The following is a 19,880-nucleotide window of genomic DNA, read 5'->3' as shown; positions in this document are numbered from 1 at the left end:
CTGCTGCTCCATTAAAAATCACTGTGCATTATGGACTAGATGCCAAGCCTTGTTAGGTACAGTGCAGGTTTGATTAAACACGCAGTAACCTGGCCAAAACCAGAGATGTGGTTGTATCGAACCAGGCACAACCGCACAGTGAATATGTGGTGACAGCATAGTGGTCCCCCAGAGAAGAATGCAGATTAGGGGAGGGGGGAACACTGCTGCTGCTGAACTCTTGCAGTCTTTCTGACTCTTACTGGGGCAGGCTGAGAACTGGACCACAGCCCGGCTTTATCCCCAGCCTGTCCTGGAGGAGCACAGGTGGCTGTGCAAGACTGCAAGGGGTGAGGTGGATGGGCTCTGGTCTTTCCACTTAAACAGCTTTATTTAGCCCTATTCGATCATACAGATCGTGTCCTTTATTTACCTAGTTCTGCTTGCAAAGCAGGAATTGAAAACGTTTAAATATTTCAAATGATTTCTATATTTTCTTTGGAACTGCTGCTAATTCCTGTAAGCTGTTATGATTCAGAATTTACTGGCATCAAGCCTTTCTCAGATAAGTACTAAATAATACACTCAGGAACATGATTCATTCATATGCTTTAGAAAAGAAACACTTAATTCAGCTCATATTCTTCCAGTTCACTCCCTGAACAAGAAAGATTACAATTTTAATTGAGTTTAGAGTTAACTCTTTTTTTGTTTGTGGCATTTGCTGTTTTTTCCTTTTTCTTTTCCCTTCCCCTCTCTCCTTTCCCTCTTCCTTTCCCCTTGCCCCCTCCTTTTCCTTCTCCCCCTCCTCACATTCACACTTTTTTCAATTACATGTGTAACATACACTCCCGTTTTATTTTTGCAATTCAAAACTTCCTTCTAACAGGAAATTTATTTGATTTTATCATGGGAAAAGTATGTAGAGTGGATTCATAGTTTATTCTTTTAAGACTGGAATTGAAAATTACAGGCACAGTAATTGTTTTTGCTGTATCCAGCATAGTACTTTAAAAATAACTTCCTGGTAATTCTGATCCCAAATGAAAATTACAAGTGACAGCTTAATATCCAGGAATTCTAGTCAGGTATATTCCTTGCAAGAGTTTCAAAGAGCTGTAAATTTAAGGTTCTTGGTCATTTGAAACCAAAAATGGGTTCTTAGGGTTTCTCTCCCCTCTGACCCCCCGCCCCATGTTTCTTTCTTTTCTCCCCATTCACTGCATCATTTGTACCACTCCTGCTATGATGTTGCTCCAGCATAAAGTGAGCAGGTTTTCATGATGAAGCTCTCCAAGGTCAGTTCAGCAGCATCCACACAAATTGCTGCATTGACTTCAGGAGCTTAAAAGTAAGCACATCAATAGCTACATACCAAAGGGCTTTCCTGAACACCAGTAAAATGAATACCAAACAACCTGTGTAAGTGGCTAGCTAGAAGTTCATCTTTCAGAACGAATAAATGGCACATAGAATGACTTAGGCCTTTTCTCCCCCTACATTTACTCCATACAATATGAACTTAGATTCCCAATTTAGATTTTAAAAAGCAACTACTTTTCAGAGAACGTAGTCCTGGCAGCTCTTGTTTTCCTGTCCAAATACAGGTATTGCCATGCTGGTGAATATCTAGCTCTATCTCCAGCATTGTCTATGCCAGCAGCTTCACAGGAAGTTGCAAAAGACTTTCTAATGCCTGAGTAATTAATTTCACCCAGTGGAAGAGTTTTATCTGAAATCTTGTCCTAGGAATTGCAAATCCGTCTCAGAATAAAGCTGAACTCCAGGTTTCAATGATGCTACATGTCAGAGGGCACCAGTGGTTAATGAGACAAGATTTTAAAATGTTCTTTATTTTGTCTCCTTATCTTTATTTTAGACATATTTCTTACCTTCCAGTAACACTAGGCTTTCTAGTGAAACAGAAAAAGGTATCATTATCTGTATCACTTACTCATTTACTAAACCTTACTATTTCCTCTATTCATCTCTTCTCCTGTCTGTGCAGTACAGCTCACTGAAAGCTCTCTCCTCTCTGTCCCTGTTAACGTATTGATTTGTCATTGAGCTTTCTCTGTTTCCACTAGATAGCGTAAAGGATGGGTGACTAAAACTAAGCAATGTTCCAAAAGGATAATATGGGATATTTTGAGAATTTATTTTCTTCTGTGTGTTATGTTATAGCTGAGGGACTTTTCTCTAACTGGTTGTATTTCTGTTTAGAAGACTGCAGTCTTGGAGTCCTGACAATTCCTTTCTGTGGGCATTAATTTACATCCACCAATATGAACACTGAACCTGAACCCTGATTTTACCTTTAGGGTATAACCTAGATCTGCTCAGTCTTTGGTATCTTTCAGTAATATATGCCTGTTTGACTAGAAAAAGTACCAGAAGCGGCATATATACATCTATGTTTGCATGACTACTCATGGCCCTTATATAACCAGGTGTAAAAGTCAAAGTCCAATACTTTTGCTTTTTTGATCTTCATTTCAAGTACTTCAGCTTTTTGAAAACTATGCCAAGTTTCAGTTTTCAAGGGAACTGAAGAACAATATGGAACGTGAAGTAAGATGTGACAGAGTAATTTTGTGAAGATTTTACCAAGCCATGATCCTCTCTTTCTTGCTTGATTTTGTAAAATTCAGGTTTTATAGAACCAGCTTGTTTTTCCACTTCTGTGTTTCTCTCCTGTCCCTTCAGCAATCTGTCTCCAACAGGACAGCGCAGGCGGTTTCCTTGCCTGTGCCAAGGACTCTCTGGCTAGGTTTAAACAAAACAAGTCAAAGATCCTGATGTGGCCTGAGGCCAAGGACATAACACTGCCCACGTCCTTGTATCTCAGCTTTCTTCCTCCCAGCACAAACTGATGTTACCCAAACTGTCATTTGGGAGCAGTCTGAAGCACAGCTGTCCCCAGCACTGTCCCTGAGAAGTCTCTGGGGGCTCCTGGTTGCCAGGGGCCAGCGTTACGCCAGGTAGCATGCAAAACAGACGATGTCTATAGTCACATCCCAGTGCTTCAGCCAGGATCCCAGGCCTATTTTCTGGTATAAATGAAGCCCAAATGCTGGAGCAAGCAACACAAAGGAAAAGAAAACTGGTTCTCACTTTTCTTCTTTTGGGTGAGTTTAAATTACAAAGGGAGAAAAGTCATTAGAGCAGATCCCTTTCCTACTGAAATGCCAGGTTAGGAAACAGGGCAGAGTCTCAGATGCGTGCAATTCACCCTTGAGGCAGGAGGAAACCTTCTTTTCATTTTCCGACTGTAGTTTAAGTCCTTGGATGGCCTAACCCTTGCCATAGCTTCCAGAAGCTGAGAAGCTGCTCTGCTTTCTGCTGCAAGCTGCCATCATAGCCCTGGGTCTGGCAGAGCAGCTCTGTCACACCTCTATACCATAACTGCTTGTCCTGGAAGCGAGAGAATCCTTGGCTGCCCTTCTGGGTCACTTTTTCCCTGCTGTGTCTCAGCAGTGTGTGGTAAGCAGAATGAGAGCAGCAGGCTCAGCTGCTGTTTTTTTTCTCATATGACAAAGTGACGGGTGGACAGGAAGACCAGAGAGGGTTACTGTGTAAAATATCACTAAGCCATTAAACTGTATACTTACTAAAGAGCAAGACCTTTATACTAGCTGAACACCTTATTTTGTGTGATAGAAGGAAAAGTATTGCTTACATAAAAATTTTCTGTTTTTCTGAAAGCTGTCAGCCAAAATTTTGAAGTGTGGTCAGGGAATAAAATTACTATTTTTTTTATGCAAGGGATGTCATGAGTGATAATCAAAAGGTTCCCTTCTTACCTTAAACATCAAGCTCCAGGAGCACATGAAAGTTAATTCCTTGGTGCCAGCAGCTTGAATCAGAATATCAGAGGTATGTACCTGGATTCTGGAAAATTAGGAGCTTCCGAAGGGGAATGTGGAGTGGAGTGTGGAGCTATTCTGAATGAGGCAAGAGAAAGTATTAAGCACAGGAGTAGACCCCAAGATACCGTTCCTCTCTAGAGTTCATGCACTTATCTCTAAAAAGCAGCCACATGGAATCCCATCTTGAGGATGTACGTGATCAAACTTTACTCTTTCACTAGGCAATGGTAGCAGTAACTAGCACTTGCTCAAAAAGGGGATATGGGAGATTCAGACATAAAGGCAGGTGTCCTGACTGTTGGTGAGAAGGTATTCTGAGTGCAGAATAACAGTGGGGGCTGTGTCACTGTGTGTCTGGGAATGTGGGAGTCTCGCCACCAGAAGGAGAATCCAGGCTGCTGGAGGGATCACTTAGCACTGTCTCTGAATTGCCGCAGAGCAGAAGATGGAGCTACAGACACAAGAGTGCCTATACTTGTTTACACTTGAGAACCGTTGTAGTACAAATGCAGGCACTGTATGGGTTTAGGCATCTCCCAGAATGGGTAATTGCTGCCAACATCAGATTTTTTGATTGCTTTATTGAACTTGGACACTTACACTCTACTTAAGTAAAATTCTTTTTTAGTCTGTGTTTGCTCTTGCCCAAAATCAATTAACTTGCAGCTCCACAGGGTTTGATTTTCTAATCCAACCATGCTTAATCATTGATGTAAACCAAGATTTTTTTTCTCCCCTCAGATTCTTTTCTAATGGTTTCTTATTTCTTGCCCTCTAAGCATGCACCTGAATTCTCCGCATCTATTTATAAGGGCTTCCCCACTTCCAGGAGTGTTTAATCAAAGATAAGGCTATCAGCAGGTGGTTAGAATCAAATGTCAGCAGCTACTTCATTTCTGACATCTGTTGGAAAAAAGGTTTCATTACCATGCAAATGATGTTAGTCTTCCTTTCCAAGATCCATTGTCACACAGTGTAACATATGGTACACCGAACTGTGCTCCCAAGATTTATGCAGCAACTACATTTTGTAGCAGAACAATTGTGAGAGCTAAGCCATCAGATGACAGTCATCACTGTTTCCCAATGAGCTGGTGAATATTTCTTTATCTCGTGGTGGCAACTCTAACTTCAAGGGGGGACTTATTTCTGCTTTCTTTTAAACCCCTCCATTTTTCTTTAGCTTGTATCAGAAATACCATGGTGCCTTTCACAGCCTATGCCAGACACAATAGCCCAGCAGCTTAAATGGGTGCCGTCATCTTTCTTGAGTATGTCTGGGAAGGAAATTATTCACTTGATACTTGGAGTGGCAATGTCTTGAACTACACAAAGAAAATGGAGGCTGCTGGCCTCTCTTGGGAATTTTTGAAAGTGCCAATAATGGTAGTAAGAACTCAACTTTTCCAAGGGCCCTGAAACCCTGTAAGCAGAATGGGACAAACCTATGAGGGGTTTGATTCATCAGAACACTGGAATACAGTTCAGCGACTTCAGCAGGGCTTCAGGATGTGTTCAGAGTTAAGCATATGCTTGGGTGAACTGTTAACCTCAAGTGTGTGATCAAGTGCTTTGCTGACTCAGGGACGAGACATTCCTTACATCTTGTTGTTTTCCACTTTGCCATCTGGGAAGAGGCAGCTTGACAGCACGTGGGCTGTGTGAGACATTGCATTTCTGAAAGGGTATTAACAGCCTTGAAGTTTCGAGGACCTCTGAATCAGGAATTTTTCTCTGTACAGATCTACCTGGGGGACAACAACCTCACTGTAGTGTTTGAAAGCAAACTGACCATGCCACAGCATTTGCTAGGTTATCAGTCAACCTAGGCCTAAGTCAAATAATCTTATGTTTTAGTGGAACTACTAAAGATGCAGATGGAAAGCTTTACAGAACCTGCAGGTTTGGGGGCGTGAAATTGCCCCTTTTAGATTTTTTAGGAATTCTCTTTTGCACCTGGACAATTGTAAGAATCCAAATTTGTAAATACTTTTAGTTACAGAGTCATCTCTTCATTACACCCATATTCTGAGCTGGGGGAGCATATCCGTATTTATATGAAATATATGTTGTTACAGGCTGTTAAGACAACTCACCCTCATGCTGCAGCCAGGTAGTGCAGAAAAGTGGGTAATATAAACCTGTAATTGTATTTGTGGGATAAGTGCAAAATATCTTGATCCCTCGGTATTCCCAAAATGATTTTAACTGCCAAAAAATACTAGGGTTTCACCTGAAAAATCTCTCATATCACTCCCCCATCTGGTCAGCACACACCCCTCCCTCTCTAATCTGATACCCTTCCAGTCTGCCATGTAACACTCTTGACCTAAAAGCCATATCTGGACTGTTGTGCTGTTTTGCATTTTTGATGAATGCTTACAGAAGAATAAATGTTTATTGTAACAAAATGCATTTCTCTGTGGGAACTTGTCCTTTTTTTTTTTATTATTTTCCAGTGACAAAATGTTCCCAGCCTTTGGATTTGGAGCAAGGATACCCCCAGAGTACAAAGTAGGTGTATAAATGACATTTTCTAGTTTCCTTGGTTTATGAGGCACAAAATAAAGGAGAAACGGTTCAGTGCAGGGCAGGGACTAGGGGTAGCAGCTCCTACTGCTTGTTTTCTTTCATCTGGCATTCTCACCCTGTGATACCTCGCTGAAACCAAAAATCAAGGTTAGACTTAAAATAGTTGTGTTACACCCCAAATATTTTATGGTATTGGCAAAGCTTTGTTAATGTATGCTAGTCTAGTAGGAGAACTGATTTTTTGAACAACACTTGCCAAGCATATTTTGAAGTTTGCAAGTCCTGGTTTGACAGAACCCATGTTTGAAAGATGTGGTTCAGCAAGCAGCCTAGTGTCTATGCTTTTATCTTCCTGAAAATAAAGACCTTTGAAGAGTTTTGCTCTGTGGCAAATTTCTGTGTCACGGTGGATGTCTTCAGCACCAAGAAGACAAATATAGCAGCACATATCCATGCTAGAGAGAAGTGGTATTTATAAACAAAACAAAGTAAGAGTGATCCACAGTGGTGGTGCAATTGTGAGCATGCATATGGTGGCTGGTAGGGCTGGAGTGAAGATAGTGGAGTAAAAGAAGGAGCATCCAACAGAGAAAAGCCTAAAAAAGAAATAGGCAGAAGTTCAAATCCTGCATTGCACATGCAGAGGTAGTCTGGTCAGAAGAGTAGTTCTGCACAAGTAAGTAACCAAAAACTAGTTGAGGATTCTGCAACTCAGATGCTATCTGGGAAAGAACATCATAGGACTTCTGATCATGCAGGCTTCATCCATGGCTGTCCCTATGTCCCCGGCTCTGGGTTGTGTCTGTCAGCTGTGGCTGCGGTAGGGAGGTGAACACTGGCCAGGTGAGAATAGTCCTGTGCAGAGAGGGACTGTGTTTCCACTCAGCATTGTAAAGCATGAACCAGTAGATGAAAAAAAAAGGTACCGGTGCGTTCCTTGTGACTTGTAGGTTTGATGCGTGTGTAAGAATAATAGTAGTGTTGTACGGCAAATGTGATAACATGTCTTGCAAACAGGTGTCTAAGGCAAGCCAATGTATGTCGTAACAATATTGCCTTCTAAACTAAAAAGCACAGTTACAAAAAAGCAGACTGTGCCTGACAACGTGTTTTGCAGCGCTCTGTTCCTGAAAAGTAACACCAGTATTAACGCTTTCCAAAATCAGAAACAGCTTCCAGAACTTTGATACAGATTTTAATGTGGTAAATGCACACAGAACATCTGTGTCTGTTGTGCATCTGTTCCAACAGCAGCAGCTGACAACCATCTCTGCTATATACGGGGGGTGTGGGGTGTGTGTTTTGGAGAATAAACATACTGAGCAGCCTCAACCACCAGACACATTAGTGAAACACAGTAGCTACTCCTCAAATGTCCATCCCTTTGCCACCAATGCATGCGTCTCTACCCATGGCTGTATAGCAGTGTTGGCTGGCTGAGTTGGACTATACATCACAACCAGATTGCTCTTTCAAGCCCAGTGCTGGCCATCCTGACAATGACATGTACTATTGTGATTGTCCTTAAAAAAGGTGCCAGCCTGGTGGTGTGCCAGGGGCTGGTTGTTCCATCATCTGTAAGGTGACCATCATTGCATGGGGGAAAACTTGCAGTTCCTTCAGAAAGCTGCACTTATGTAAGGACTGCTTGAAGGAAAATCTTGCTGTGCCCACTGAAGTCTTTTCACTGGTTTGCTGGTGATGGCAGTAGAGCAAAATTCACGGCACAAAACTGCTTCTTTCTCATCCAAAATAATCAGCTGGTGGCATTCATGCCTCAGGTCACATGAGCATATTGGCAACGTACCAATTTTGTTAGTCCGAAGCAACAAACAGCCTCTTCACCTGATTGTGAGAGCATACCTCAGGTGTCAGCTGAAAAACATTTCTTGCCAGAAAGTGATTTCATGAGGACTTTGTACCCAGATATTCCTACAATCACCAACACCAATTGATCTTCTGCTTTGGCAGAACTGGTGTTTGGATAATTTCCTGACAAGTACTTTTAAGAAAGTCAGAGACTTGTATTGAACTTAGTAGACCATGCACAGATAAAGGGTCTTGCCCAATAGCATGAGCTGCCCTGAAGAGTCCATATGGTATTAACCTCAAAGCAAGAAAATGGATGAATCAGACGTTCAGATTTTGAGAAGTTCAGGAAAAGTAAGGGTAAACTGAAGAAGATGGGGGTACTTGCTTTTGGATTACATATATGTGAGTAAACAAAACAAGTCCCAAAGTATATGGAGACACAAGTGAGGGCCAGAAAAACATCTTTAATCTCCACTCTGGAAAATTGTGACAGAAAATGACAAAGACAAAATTATGTATCAGCTTACCAATGTAATAAAACTTTGAAGAACAGAAGAACCACGTTGCAGGAGGACTAGTCCTTCTGTGGAACAGATGGGGACAAATAATTAGCTTGGTGTCTATCATGGGCACATCCAACTGGAACTGGATTAGGAATTAACTGTCATCTGTGCTATTGTTCAGTCCCTCCCTGTGATACTTTATAGAGTCCATACAAGTATCTGTCTTCTTAAAATAAGCTGTATCAACACTTTCAAGTCCCTGCTTGGCTTTGGCTGCACTTCTAAATTGAAATTTTTCCTCATCACCCTGCTCCTTGATCTAAGTAAACCTCTGAGAGCAATGTTCCGCACTTGAGTTGCTAACACGTGAAACTTGCAGAACATGCTGGTTATTCCATAGCAGTGTTTCCAACCCATCACCTTTTTTTTTTTGGCAATGAGAAGAAGTATCTGAAAAAACTGATGTAAAGTGAAGAGGTGGCAGATAATATGGACTCAGACACTGCTGCAGAAGGTCAGAGTGAAGAGGAGGAAAGAAAGTTGAATGACACGCACTAATTTCTTAGCAGGCAGAACTCAAAGGAGCTGAAAAATCACACAGCAGCACAAAACTTACTGTTAAAATGATAAGAAAGTTAGAATTGTGTCAGCCCCATGACAGGTGTATTGTCAATAATGAAGTGTTCTTTCCTAAAGAAGAATTGCAGGCTGACACCTGAACAGGTATGAAACAACTTGCAGTTTGTTTTAAGACAGTCCTGGTTAATTCTGCATTTTTAATGAAAGCTTCATTCACTGCTTATGCTGGGAAGAGTTGCTGGAGAGAACCTCACTGCAGTTACAGAAACAGTAAAGCATCTTTAGGACCCTAACCTGCACTGTCTGGTTTGCTGGGCAGGTAAGGGACTTGAAAAGTGCTGTGGCCTTTGTGATTCCCGCACTTTGCAGGAGCCTGAGGACAAAAATATATGCAAACCTGACAAAAAAGAACCAACACAAGGATGTGTAAGAGACCAAGGGGAAAACCAGAGTTTGTCACCTTGTCCACACAACCTGGATTTAGACATGGAAAACTGGGCAGCGTGCTCAAAAATCAGGTACAAAGGAAAATAAATGGCCAAGCCTTGCCAAGCAGAAATGTCTACAATGTGGTCTTAGCCAAAGACGCAAGCTGTCCAGCTCCCAAACTATTTGATTAATGAGCATTCTGAAAATAATAGCTTTTGAGCAAAGTTTTTTTCACTTTGTTAGTCTTAAGCTTTTGCAAAATATGCAGGCATTACATATTTAATTTTCAGACTGGCAGTGGCTTAATAGCGTTCAATTTTTTCACAGATAAGTGCTAAACATTGTGCATCGCAGCATTTACGCTTGTATGCATCTATTGTTCATGGATTTTTGACAATCTCTATTTAAATTAGTCAGAAAGTGTTCTTAAACGTGGCTGAATTTGTCAGATTGTTTGCCAAGTAGTTCCAGGACCATCACCATAGAGGTTTCTGGAAAGCTGGAGTTATCTGGGACAGGGAAGTTAATTTAAATGAGTTCAACAATCTAGAGAGGGAAAAAAAGATTACTAATTTTTGGAATTGAGGCATCCATATTCAGCATTTGCAAAATGAATGAAAAAAACCCATGGTTTCTGAGTCAAAGCCACTTTTTATTTAAAAAATTGAACTTCAGTTAGAGTAAAAGGGGTTTAAAAAAATGTGGAGGCCAAAATAGAATAACATGTTTCAATGCAACTTAAATAAAATGCCTTTATGTAGTCCAAAAGCTTTCCAGCAATTTGCTGTATGATTTTTGGGGTTTTATTATTTGTCACATTTCAAGGTAGGCATTTTGTTTGTGTTTTGAGGTTTCTGTCTGAGTCCAGAAGACTTTTTTTTTTTTAAGAAATCTCAAAAATTCTTATGAATTAGTAAGTTATCCTGTCTTTTCAGCCTTAATCAAAAAACTATTTAGCAAGGGACATGCTATGAGCATGAATTTCATTACATCCCAACATAAGGGAAATATGTTACCTGCTATCAAGGTGACTTTTCTACTAAGCTGGTCATAAGCATGTGGAGGTATGGTTATGATTCCTGCAAGAGTCTCGTGGGCACCATCACATTGAAGGATGCCTTTTTGTATGCAGGTGCTTGTCACTGTGTATGTACAGGCAATGGAGGCACTGTACAGTGGTAGAAAATATTTTACTATACTCTGCCTCAGCAAAAATATTTTAGACCATTTATTTAGTTATGTATCCTCAGAAATGCTGCTTTTGTAATCTACATCACCATATATGGTAGAGCTACTTATTTTGCTTGTTAAAAACCTTGAAGAAATTACCTGAGAAATAATACATTCCTGGTGCAGGAAGTTCCTGGACAGCTGTGTTTTAATAATCCCACATCCATGATGGTATCTGCTGCATAATTTATCTGGAGTCCTGCAGATGGAAAAGATTAATACATAGCCAAATGCAAGTGAATGTCCTTAGTTAGAGGCTTTGAGTGGTGTTTTGTGCAGCAACCCAGGTAATGCCACGCTTATTATATGTAATCACCTCTGCACTCCAGAATTTCTCTCTCCTTTCTCTTTATGGATTGATTTTATGGATTGATGTTAAGAGAGAGGAGGAGGGATGAGCATAGGGCCAGCTACATATTCAAAACTTAACCCAGGGTCTGTGGCACAATTACAGTTCTTCAAGGATGTTCCTTATTGTGAAGCTGACTTCCACCACAGACCATGGTCTGAAGTGCTGTGCAAAGTTCTCTGTGGCAGGTACCAGTGTAAAGCAGTCATCCTGTGTTTGTGTGGGCTGACATATTCCAGGATTTCCTGACTGTTAGATTGATCCGTCATACAAATTACACTAGTAGGTTGTATAAACAAACTTGTTTCTGAACAGCCAAGTGTCTTGTTATGTTTCCCCTGAGGATTCACAGTCTTCAGCATCTTAGATGTTCACACTTTTGCCTCTTTTTCCCCATTAGCTTATTAGTTCTGGGAGCGCATGAGGGCTGTGTCATTCAATATCAGAAAGATGCCATTTAATATACCAGCTTTTGGTCCTCTGTCATCAGCACGGTTTGCTTTTCAGTCACAAAAGCCCTTGCATGTTTAATTTAAAAAAAAAAAAAAAAAAAAAAAGAGAAGGAGGGAGGGTCATTAACTTGCACTGTTTTGAAAACTAAAGCATTGCATAATTGATCCAAACCACCTTTTGACATGGTTGGGCTTTACATGGAGTCCTATCAGGTAGATGCTCAGGTTTGGTAAGGCCTTCAATACATCTCATGTGCCTGAAGTCTCTGGCTGGTTTGGACCCTCTTGAATTCTGGCCATGACAGGGGAGGCAGCATAGAGGCAGGCTGAAGCACAGCTGGGTTTACTCACCTAAGTAGGGAATGAGTTCTTAGCATTTGGAGAAACTCTGCTTTAAAAATACCTGCTGTTGGCTTGCCTCAGGTGATGATTTCCTGTTTGTGAACCATCACTGAGCTGCTCAAAGAACTTCTCTCCTTCACATTCTATTTAATCTTGCTCAAATTGCGATACATTTTTCAGAGAACATAGGAAACAACCCAATACTTCTACATTCATTGTGTTTCCTTTCCTACCTTCAGGATAAATTTTAACACTGGTGGACCAGGATGACAGTGTATGAGGGTCACTTGCTTTGAGAGAACAGCAGCCATTGCTCAGACAATATTTTTTTTCCTGTCATTGTGCACACTTACTAGGCTTGTGCTTTCCTTATAGGCCTGAACTGTTGTCTACATTTTTCTTAAATAAAAGCCTGGGAGCCATAGCTCTGAACCAGATAAGTTGTTTGTATCGTGTGATCCTGAAAGAGGTATAGCAACAAAAGCATCCCACCCATGCTTGCATGTGAGATTAAAATACTGTATTTATAGCTCTGGAAAATAATCATGATACACCTTTTTGCTATAATTTCAAATGCATTTGGAATAAAGAAATAAAATGACTGAAGAAGCACAGTGCTGGAATAATTAGCCTGTAATACATAAAAATGCATCATCATCCTTGTTGCTCTTGAGATGCAGTTAACATAAAATACAGAAAGCCTAAAGGAAGAAGAAAGGCTATTGAACAACAAAAAAAATCATCAGTGAGTGAAAACTCACATAACCCTTCTTGACAGATGCAATTACCTTTGGCCTGCAGCTGGTCATGAGACTGGCAGATACCAGCTGGGCAAAGTGTGCCAAGAGACCTACAGAGCAGCCAGACAGAAGGGCTCTGGAGCACCTCTGAAGCATATCTGACAGCCCTGCTCTTCTGTGCCTGCTCAGTGAGGAACACACGTCGTGACATTCCGCTTTATCTTCCATGACGGAGTAGGGTAGCCTGAGTGGCCCACGTAAAACCCTTAGTAAGAGGCAATCGATGCTTGGTGTAGGCATAGCAAACTCCTGTCTGGGCTGAGCTGGCTGCAGAGTCTTCAGTAATTTTTTTGCTTCAGTCCTTTCCCATCATGGTGGAAGTCCTTCTTTATTTAACCTCTTAATAAGTAATGGCAGGCATCACTGTGGTAAGCAAGGCCTGCATGTGATGGGGAAATTTGATTTCTCTGAGAAACCTTCTTTGTCAGTAATTAGCCAACTTATGCCACTTTGCCTCCACAGATGCTTCTCTGTAATCACATATTTGATCTATGGGTCTATTAGTCATAGACCAATTTATGTGCTGTGCTGTGAAGTCATCTAAACTAGCAAATATAACAGTGACATCCAACAAATAAATTTCTTTCTGCAAATAATCCAAGTTCCATTGTACAGGGAGTAAACATGTTGCTTTCCGTATGACTGGGACTGTTGGCACTTCTGAAGGTTCTACAGAGATCTATAAAGTCTCAAAGGTGTGTAACTAAAGTTTGCTATATAAATGCCTTCATTAATCTGGGATTATATACCTAAATTCAGCTTTAAATTATTCAAATCACCTGCTTAACTCTCAGCCATATCCACTTTTTGCAAACCAAAATATATATCTTTACGTTGTGCATTGCAAAACAAAAGTTGGGCTTCATTCAAGACAATTAAAGACAAACAGGAGAATTAAGAGCCTGAGTTTCAAAGCTGAAGAAATTAACAGGAATCAAGCCTTCTCAGTGATCAAAGCAAGGAGTAAAAAAGAATCTGAATTAAATGCAGGCCAAAACAAACCTTAAAACCAGAAAGGAGCATCTGAAGAAAGTTTTAGTCCCTGCAGATTTGTGTTGTGGATGCAGATCTGTAAGTGACAGACAGATAGAGGAAGCCTGGAACCCAAGTCTTGCATTATTTGTGCATACAGAAGTCTTGTATTATTTTCCCAAGCCACTAAAGATACAATACATTGTTTTTTTAGAAAATCAGCAACGTTTTTTGTATTCATAGTCATTTCTTTTAGCAAATACCTCTGTGGTATTTTATTACAGGCAGATTTAGAGACAGAGAGAATGGGATAGTCACTAAATTTGAGGAAAAACAAAAGTCTTCAGGATTTTTCTTATTACTTTGCCCCCAGCCTAATCTAATTTCTTAACCATCTTAGACTCCTTACATTTCATACATTATCATACACAGTGGGTTTGGGTGACTGCCTTGATCTCATTGGAGAATAAATTATTTACCCAGTAATCCCATGGCCTTTGAATAAGGAACCGTTCACCCATGGAAATGCCAGATTCAGAAGGGGGCTGAGCTTGTGCTGTCAATACTGTATGACAACCTGCTTCCTCTCTCCTGCAACCTTAGATGCTGAGCTAGGAAGAGCTGGCATTTAAATCTCCTCAGCAATAGATCCCTCCTCTATGCCTGGTATTGATAGCCCAAACCTGACACCATATTTATGTGATTTCTCTTGTACTTCGGTATTTTTTCTTTGTGCTGTTTTTTCTTGGGTTTGTTGTTGTTATTGACAAGTTTGATTCCGGTTTTGTTAGCTTGTTTCTGCAGGGAGTTCCAGCTGGGACTGTATTTCACACTTAATGCCTAAAAGCTTGAAAGATCTCTGGTTTAACACAGAAAGAACGTAAAGCGTATTTAACCACAAGTCCTCTTGGAATAATTTTTCTGACTACAGTCTTCTTTTCTTCTTTCCATTTATCTGCAGGTCTCTCATGATTTTGCAATCAATTTCAATGAAGACAACCCAGAATGTGCAGGTAACACTCACATGAGGACAGACTGCCGTGTTTCTACTGTGTGCAAAATGTGCTGGTATTTTATATTTTATCCCCTGGGTATTGTTTAAAGTGGTTTTTAAAAAAAAGCCGCTGGGGGTTTCGAAACCTGACAGACTTCAAGCCATCAGGCTTAGTTTTAGAAACCTTAGGAAGAGACACAAATTAATTTCCTGAAAAACAGGTCCCTTTGAAAGTACACCATGTTGAACATTGAGCACTTGAACTTCTCCATGTCACTAGCATTTCTGAAAACAAAAGCCATGTTTTCTAGATTCATTCCAGATCTTCAGCTGCAGCAATATCAGAGGTTGTCCAGCTAAGAAGGGCAGGACATGCAAAAGCAGGCTGTGCACCTCTGTGATCAAAGACTGCCTCTCTGTAGAGCCAGTTCTTTGGCCAGATCTATAGCAACAGAAGCCTGCTGCAAGTCAGCCCAGCGATGTCCTACACCAAAGGCTCAGGGCAGCAGCTGAGGACTACCGTGGTAGAAGGGAACATACTTTCATGACAGTGAATGCAGCAGGAGGCTGCTTTAACACAGCAGATATTGGTGTGTTCCAGCAACAGTCACTAATCCTTGGTAGTCAGAGGCCAGATTCAAGCAGCAGATCTTGCTCTATGTCTTGTATTTGTAAGTGAGGTCTGCGGTGACTGATGCTGTCTTTCTAGAATCTCCTGCCACAATTCACACGTTTTGTAAAAGGTGAAAATTATGGGACAACAATCTCTAAACAGTCAATAAGTAATCCCTAACACTTATTTGAGAGTCTTGGGACTAACACTTATTTGAGAGTCTTGGTCAGATGATAATTTCTGTCTAAAATCCACAGGTTGTTATTCTTCGTTATCCTTCTGCTACCTTCCGAACACTGAAATTGGTGTTTCGGAATGCTTTTCCTGTTCAATTTTCTAGCTGCTCCGTTCAGCCCTTCTCAGGCTTATTCGTGGCTTGATCTCAGGCATAGTCAGTGGAATACGTTCAGGGTGAGAATTAAGATGCCAAGAAATGAAGTGAGGAAGAGAAGAGAGGACAAGCAATGCAAAGGAAAGAAACATTAAAAGAATTTAGACTTCATGCATCTTAAATGCAAGACCTCTGGTTTCAGTTCAGTGGGCTTTCCTGCTTTGTTGTTGCACTTGGTTTGTTGGACTGCCCCAGCCTCTGCAGGTCATATGCTTGAAATGTAATTGGGCATAAGTCCTACAGCTGCTTGATATGTTTACACAGCTTTTTACATTGCTTTTATGGAGTTAAAAGAAGCTGAAATTATATGTATGCATCTAGATGTGCCTGTGAGCCACCTCAAAGTTGAGATTTTAGTCACACTGAAAGTGGGGGGTTGACATGGGGAAGCAAAACAGACCTCAGAATTTTGTCTGGACCATCATATTTTAAAATGTAGTTGACTTGTCTGCTTCTGAACACAGACACATTGACATCTACACAGGGCCTGATCTGTTTAAAACATCATAGTTAACAATGGTCAGTATTAGGTGATAACCTATTATGCATGTAGTGTTCAAATGTAGCTTTTTTCCCAGTCTAAATGCAGGACATCTCTGACCTTCTGTGTACCTCAGAAGAAAAAAGCCCTAGTACTTTGTGCAAAGAACACACTTTTCAATCCCCCTCTGCTGCCTCTTTTGAGTCCAAGCCTAATTCTTTATCATGCTGACATTGTTACATAATGATTTGTATTGATTGGTACTTGAAAAGGCTGTCTCATATATATAGTGCCAGCAGGAGGTCAGAGGGTGGACAGACAAACCCTCTGCAAGAACTTACTTACTATCCATACCATGCAAAATAAAATGTAACAATGGTAATGTGAGGAAGTTAAAAAAAGATGGAAGGAGCTGCTCTATGAGCTTTGTGTTGGCTTATGTCACTTAATATTTGTTATGTATTTAAGCTTTAATTGGTTCTTTGCATAAGAATGAGTTATCTGATAAGCTAACCCATCGCCTAAAAGGAGTTTTAGAGCTAAGAAGACATAAAAAGACAGTTGCAGCACAGAAGGCAGCTAGGGAAGAAGTTTTGCAGCACTCGCACATGCACCTACAAGATATTAAAAGCACTTCTTTGTCCTAAATGATACCATTTAAAATAATATCCATCTGGATGAAAGCAAGAAAAGGAGACAGATCAGAAAACGTGTTGTTTAATCATCTGCTGCGGCTTGCTCATCACCTGCCTGTCATAGATGCTTGATTAGTTCCTACCACCAATTGTTCTGTGATGTTTTCTAGATGCTCTTGCTGTATTAGGTGACACGGAGAGCAGCAACACCAGCATATCATGTGGAGAGAGGATGCAAGAGTGAGAGGGAGATAAAGTGCTTCGTGGCCACACTAATTTTCCTTGTAATATTTAGCATACTTGCCAGAAAACAAAGGAAAATTGCAGAAGAGTATCTTGCTTTAGACCAAGAAACAGAGGCTGGATCCAATATAAAAAGTATGTGTCTAATTTGCTTTTGAGGAATGAAATCCCTTTCTCTGTGGAAGTAGTGAGCTTTCACTGGCAGAAGGTAGTGTGAAGTATCATGCTACATTGAATAAGAACAATGTATTGATATGAAGATCACCGGAATTCATAAAATACAGATATCTTCACCTTTTCTCCCCTATTACCATTTCCATTCTTGAAAATTTTAATATTTATAGCCTTATATTTAGTATATTTATACTATATTACATTTATAGTCTTATACTTGGTATTTAGTCTTTATTGTCTGAGGAAGAAAGTGACAACCTCTAATCTGAATTAATGCTTCTACACGTACATGCATTTTACATGCATGTAAAACGCATATATGTATGCATACACTGTATTTCATCAGAGCTATTGAAAGGGGATTCCAATCAAAAATATAAAGAGTTGAGTTTTAAAGAAAAATGCCCATCTCCCTAAATCTCCCTAAAATAAAGGAGTCGAAGAAAGGTAAGCTACAGAGTAAGACACTCATATCCTGTTGGGTTTGTATATACAAGGACAGTAGATATTTCTAACAGATATTAATGTGAGATAGCAAACAAGAAACTATGTTTCTAGAACATGTTTCTGTCTAAGATGAAAGCAACTTTCTGACATGAATCATGCTAAATCTGTGTGGAATGCAGGGAGTAAGGTTTATCTTATACTATTTTAATGCACAAGAAAAAAACTACAGTGTATCTTGCCATCATCTTAGGGAAGATTTATGAGGCCTTCATGCAAGATCAGTAAGTATATGTAATGAAATCCTTAGCAGGTTTAAAACTGGGATTCAACAAAAGGTCAGTTTTGCAATATGTAATTTAGTCACTGAAATTACCAAGGGAAATTTTGTAACATTAGTCTACATTTTAGCCAATCAGAGTTATAACTGGAGCTTGTTCTTTTGTCTGTGAGCACCGCAATGGAAAATTATGTTTGCAACTATCCATAAAGAGAGAAGACTGCATTCTCCACAGTTTTTTCACAGGAGGTTCAGGTGTACTGTTGTAAAGCAATTACAACTCCCTGTGATTTGCTAGTAACGGGTCTGCTCCCATATATCCTGTAAACATGGTTGAGTAAAACCTCATGAGTGAGCTAGTCTCAGTGCAAACTGAAACTGGCTTAGGATCTTATTGAAGTCATTTTGGTTTTCAGCATCCGTTACAAAGCTCTTCAATCTATCACTTTAGACCTCTAATCCTTTAGGTCTGGTAAGCTGGGAGCTTTGAATGCAGAGGCTAACGTGCATCACTTCAAGAAATCCTTCTTCTCAGTGACTGAAGGCCCACCACTCCTCAAGGGCAAAAACTACACACTCATTGGCTTTTCTGAAATGCCTGTACACCAATGCGTGTAGCATGGGGAATAAACAAGAGGAGTTAGAGATCTGTGTGCAGTCGCAGAACCGTGATCTCATTGCAATTACTGAGACGTGGTGGGATGGCTCACATAATTGGAACGCTGTCATGGAGGGCTATGTTCTTTTTAGGAAGGATAGGCCGGCGAGGCGAGGCGGTGGAGTTGCTCTTTATGTGAGAGAGCAACTGGAATGTATCGAGCTCTCCCTGGGAACAGATGATGAGCAAGTTGAGAGCTTGTGGGTAAGGATCAAGGGGCAGGGTAATATGAGAGACACAGTTGTGGGTGTCTATTACAGGCCACCTGATCAGGATGGGGAAGTTGATGAGGCCTTCTACAGGCAGGGGAGAATCGCCTCACAATCACAGGCCTTGATTCTCATGGGGGACTTCAACTACCCTGATATCTGCTGGGAAGGCCACACAGCCGGGCATGTACAGTCCAGGAGGTTCCTCCAGGGCATTGATGACAACTTTTTGCCTCAGGTGGTGAAGAAGCCGACAAGGAGAGGTGCTTTACTGGACCTGATACTCACAAACAAAGAGGGACTGGTGGAGGATGTAAAGGGTGGGGGCAGACTGGGCTGCAGCGATCATGAGAAGACAGAGTTCAGGATTAAGTGTAGAATAGACAAAATGACAAGTAGAGTTGAAACCCTAAACTTCAGGAGGGCTAAATTTGATCGTTTCAAATAATTGCTTGGGCAAATCCCATGGGAGAGGGCTCTAGAGGGTAAGGGGGCTCTAGAGAGCTGGCTGCTATTTAAGCGTCACCTCCTCCAAGCTCAGGATCAGTGCATCCCAAAGAGAAAGAAATCAGGCAAGGGGAGAAGGAGACCTGCATGGCTGAGCAGGGACCTTCTGAAAAGGCTCAGGTGGAAGAAGGGAGTTTACAATAGGTGGAAGAAGGGGCTGACTGCTTGGGAGGAATACAAGAATGCTGTCAGGGTATGCAGGGAGGAAACAAGGAAAGCCAAGGCAGCCTTGGAATTGAACCTGGCGAGGGATGTCAAGGCCAACAGGAAGGGTTTCTTTAAGTATATAGGAGACAAAAGGAAAACTAGGGAAAATGTGGGCCCGTTGTTGCATGAGACAGGTGCTGTGGTGACGGATGATGCAGAGAAGGCGGAGTTGCTAAATGCCTTCTTTGCTTCTGTC

General features: G+C 40.9%; 1 protein-coding gene across 1 annotated transcript in view; it reads left to right on the top strand.

Moving 5' to 3' along the window:
• The window catches only part of CPNE4 (copine IV), a 197,158-nt gene that overhangs the window by 165,153 nt on the left and 12,125 nt on the right, over positions 1-19,880 (top strand). The window contains exons 11-12 of the mRNA XM_009879598.1: positions 6,308-6,362; positions 14,810-14,861. Coding sequence (XP_009877900.1) covers positions 6,308-6,362; positions 14,810-14,861 — 107 coding nt within the window. The remainder of the gene's footprint in view (positions 1-6,307; positions 6,363-14,809; positions 14,862-19,880) is intronic.

Source organism: Charadrius vociferus, unplaced genomic scaffold (genome assembly GCF_000708025.1).
Source record: "Charadrius vociferus isolate BGI_N301 unplaced genomic scaffold, ASM70802v2 scaffold722, whole genome shotgun sequence".
Lineage (NCBI taxonomy): Eukaryota > Metazoa > Chordata > Aves > Charadriiformes > Charadriidae > Charadrius > Charadrius vociferus.
This window is presented reverse-complemented; position numbering and strand designations above follow the sequence as displayed.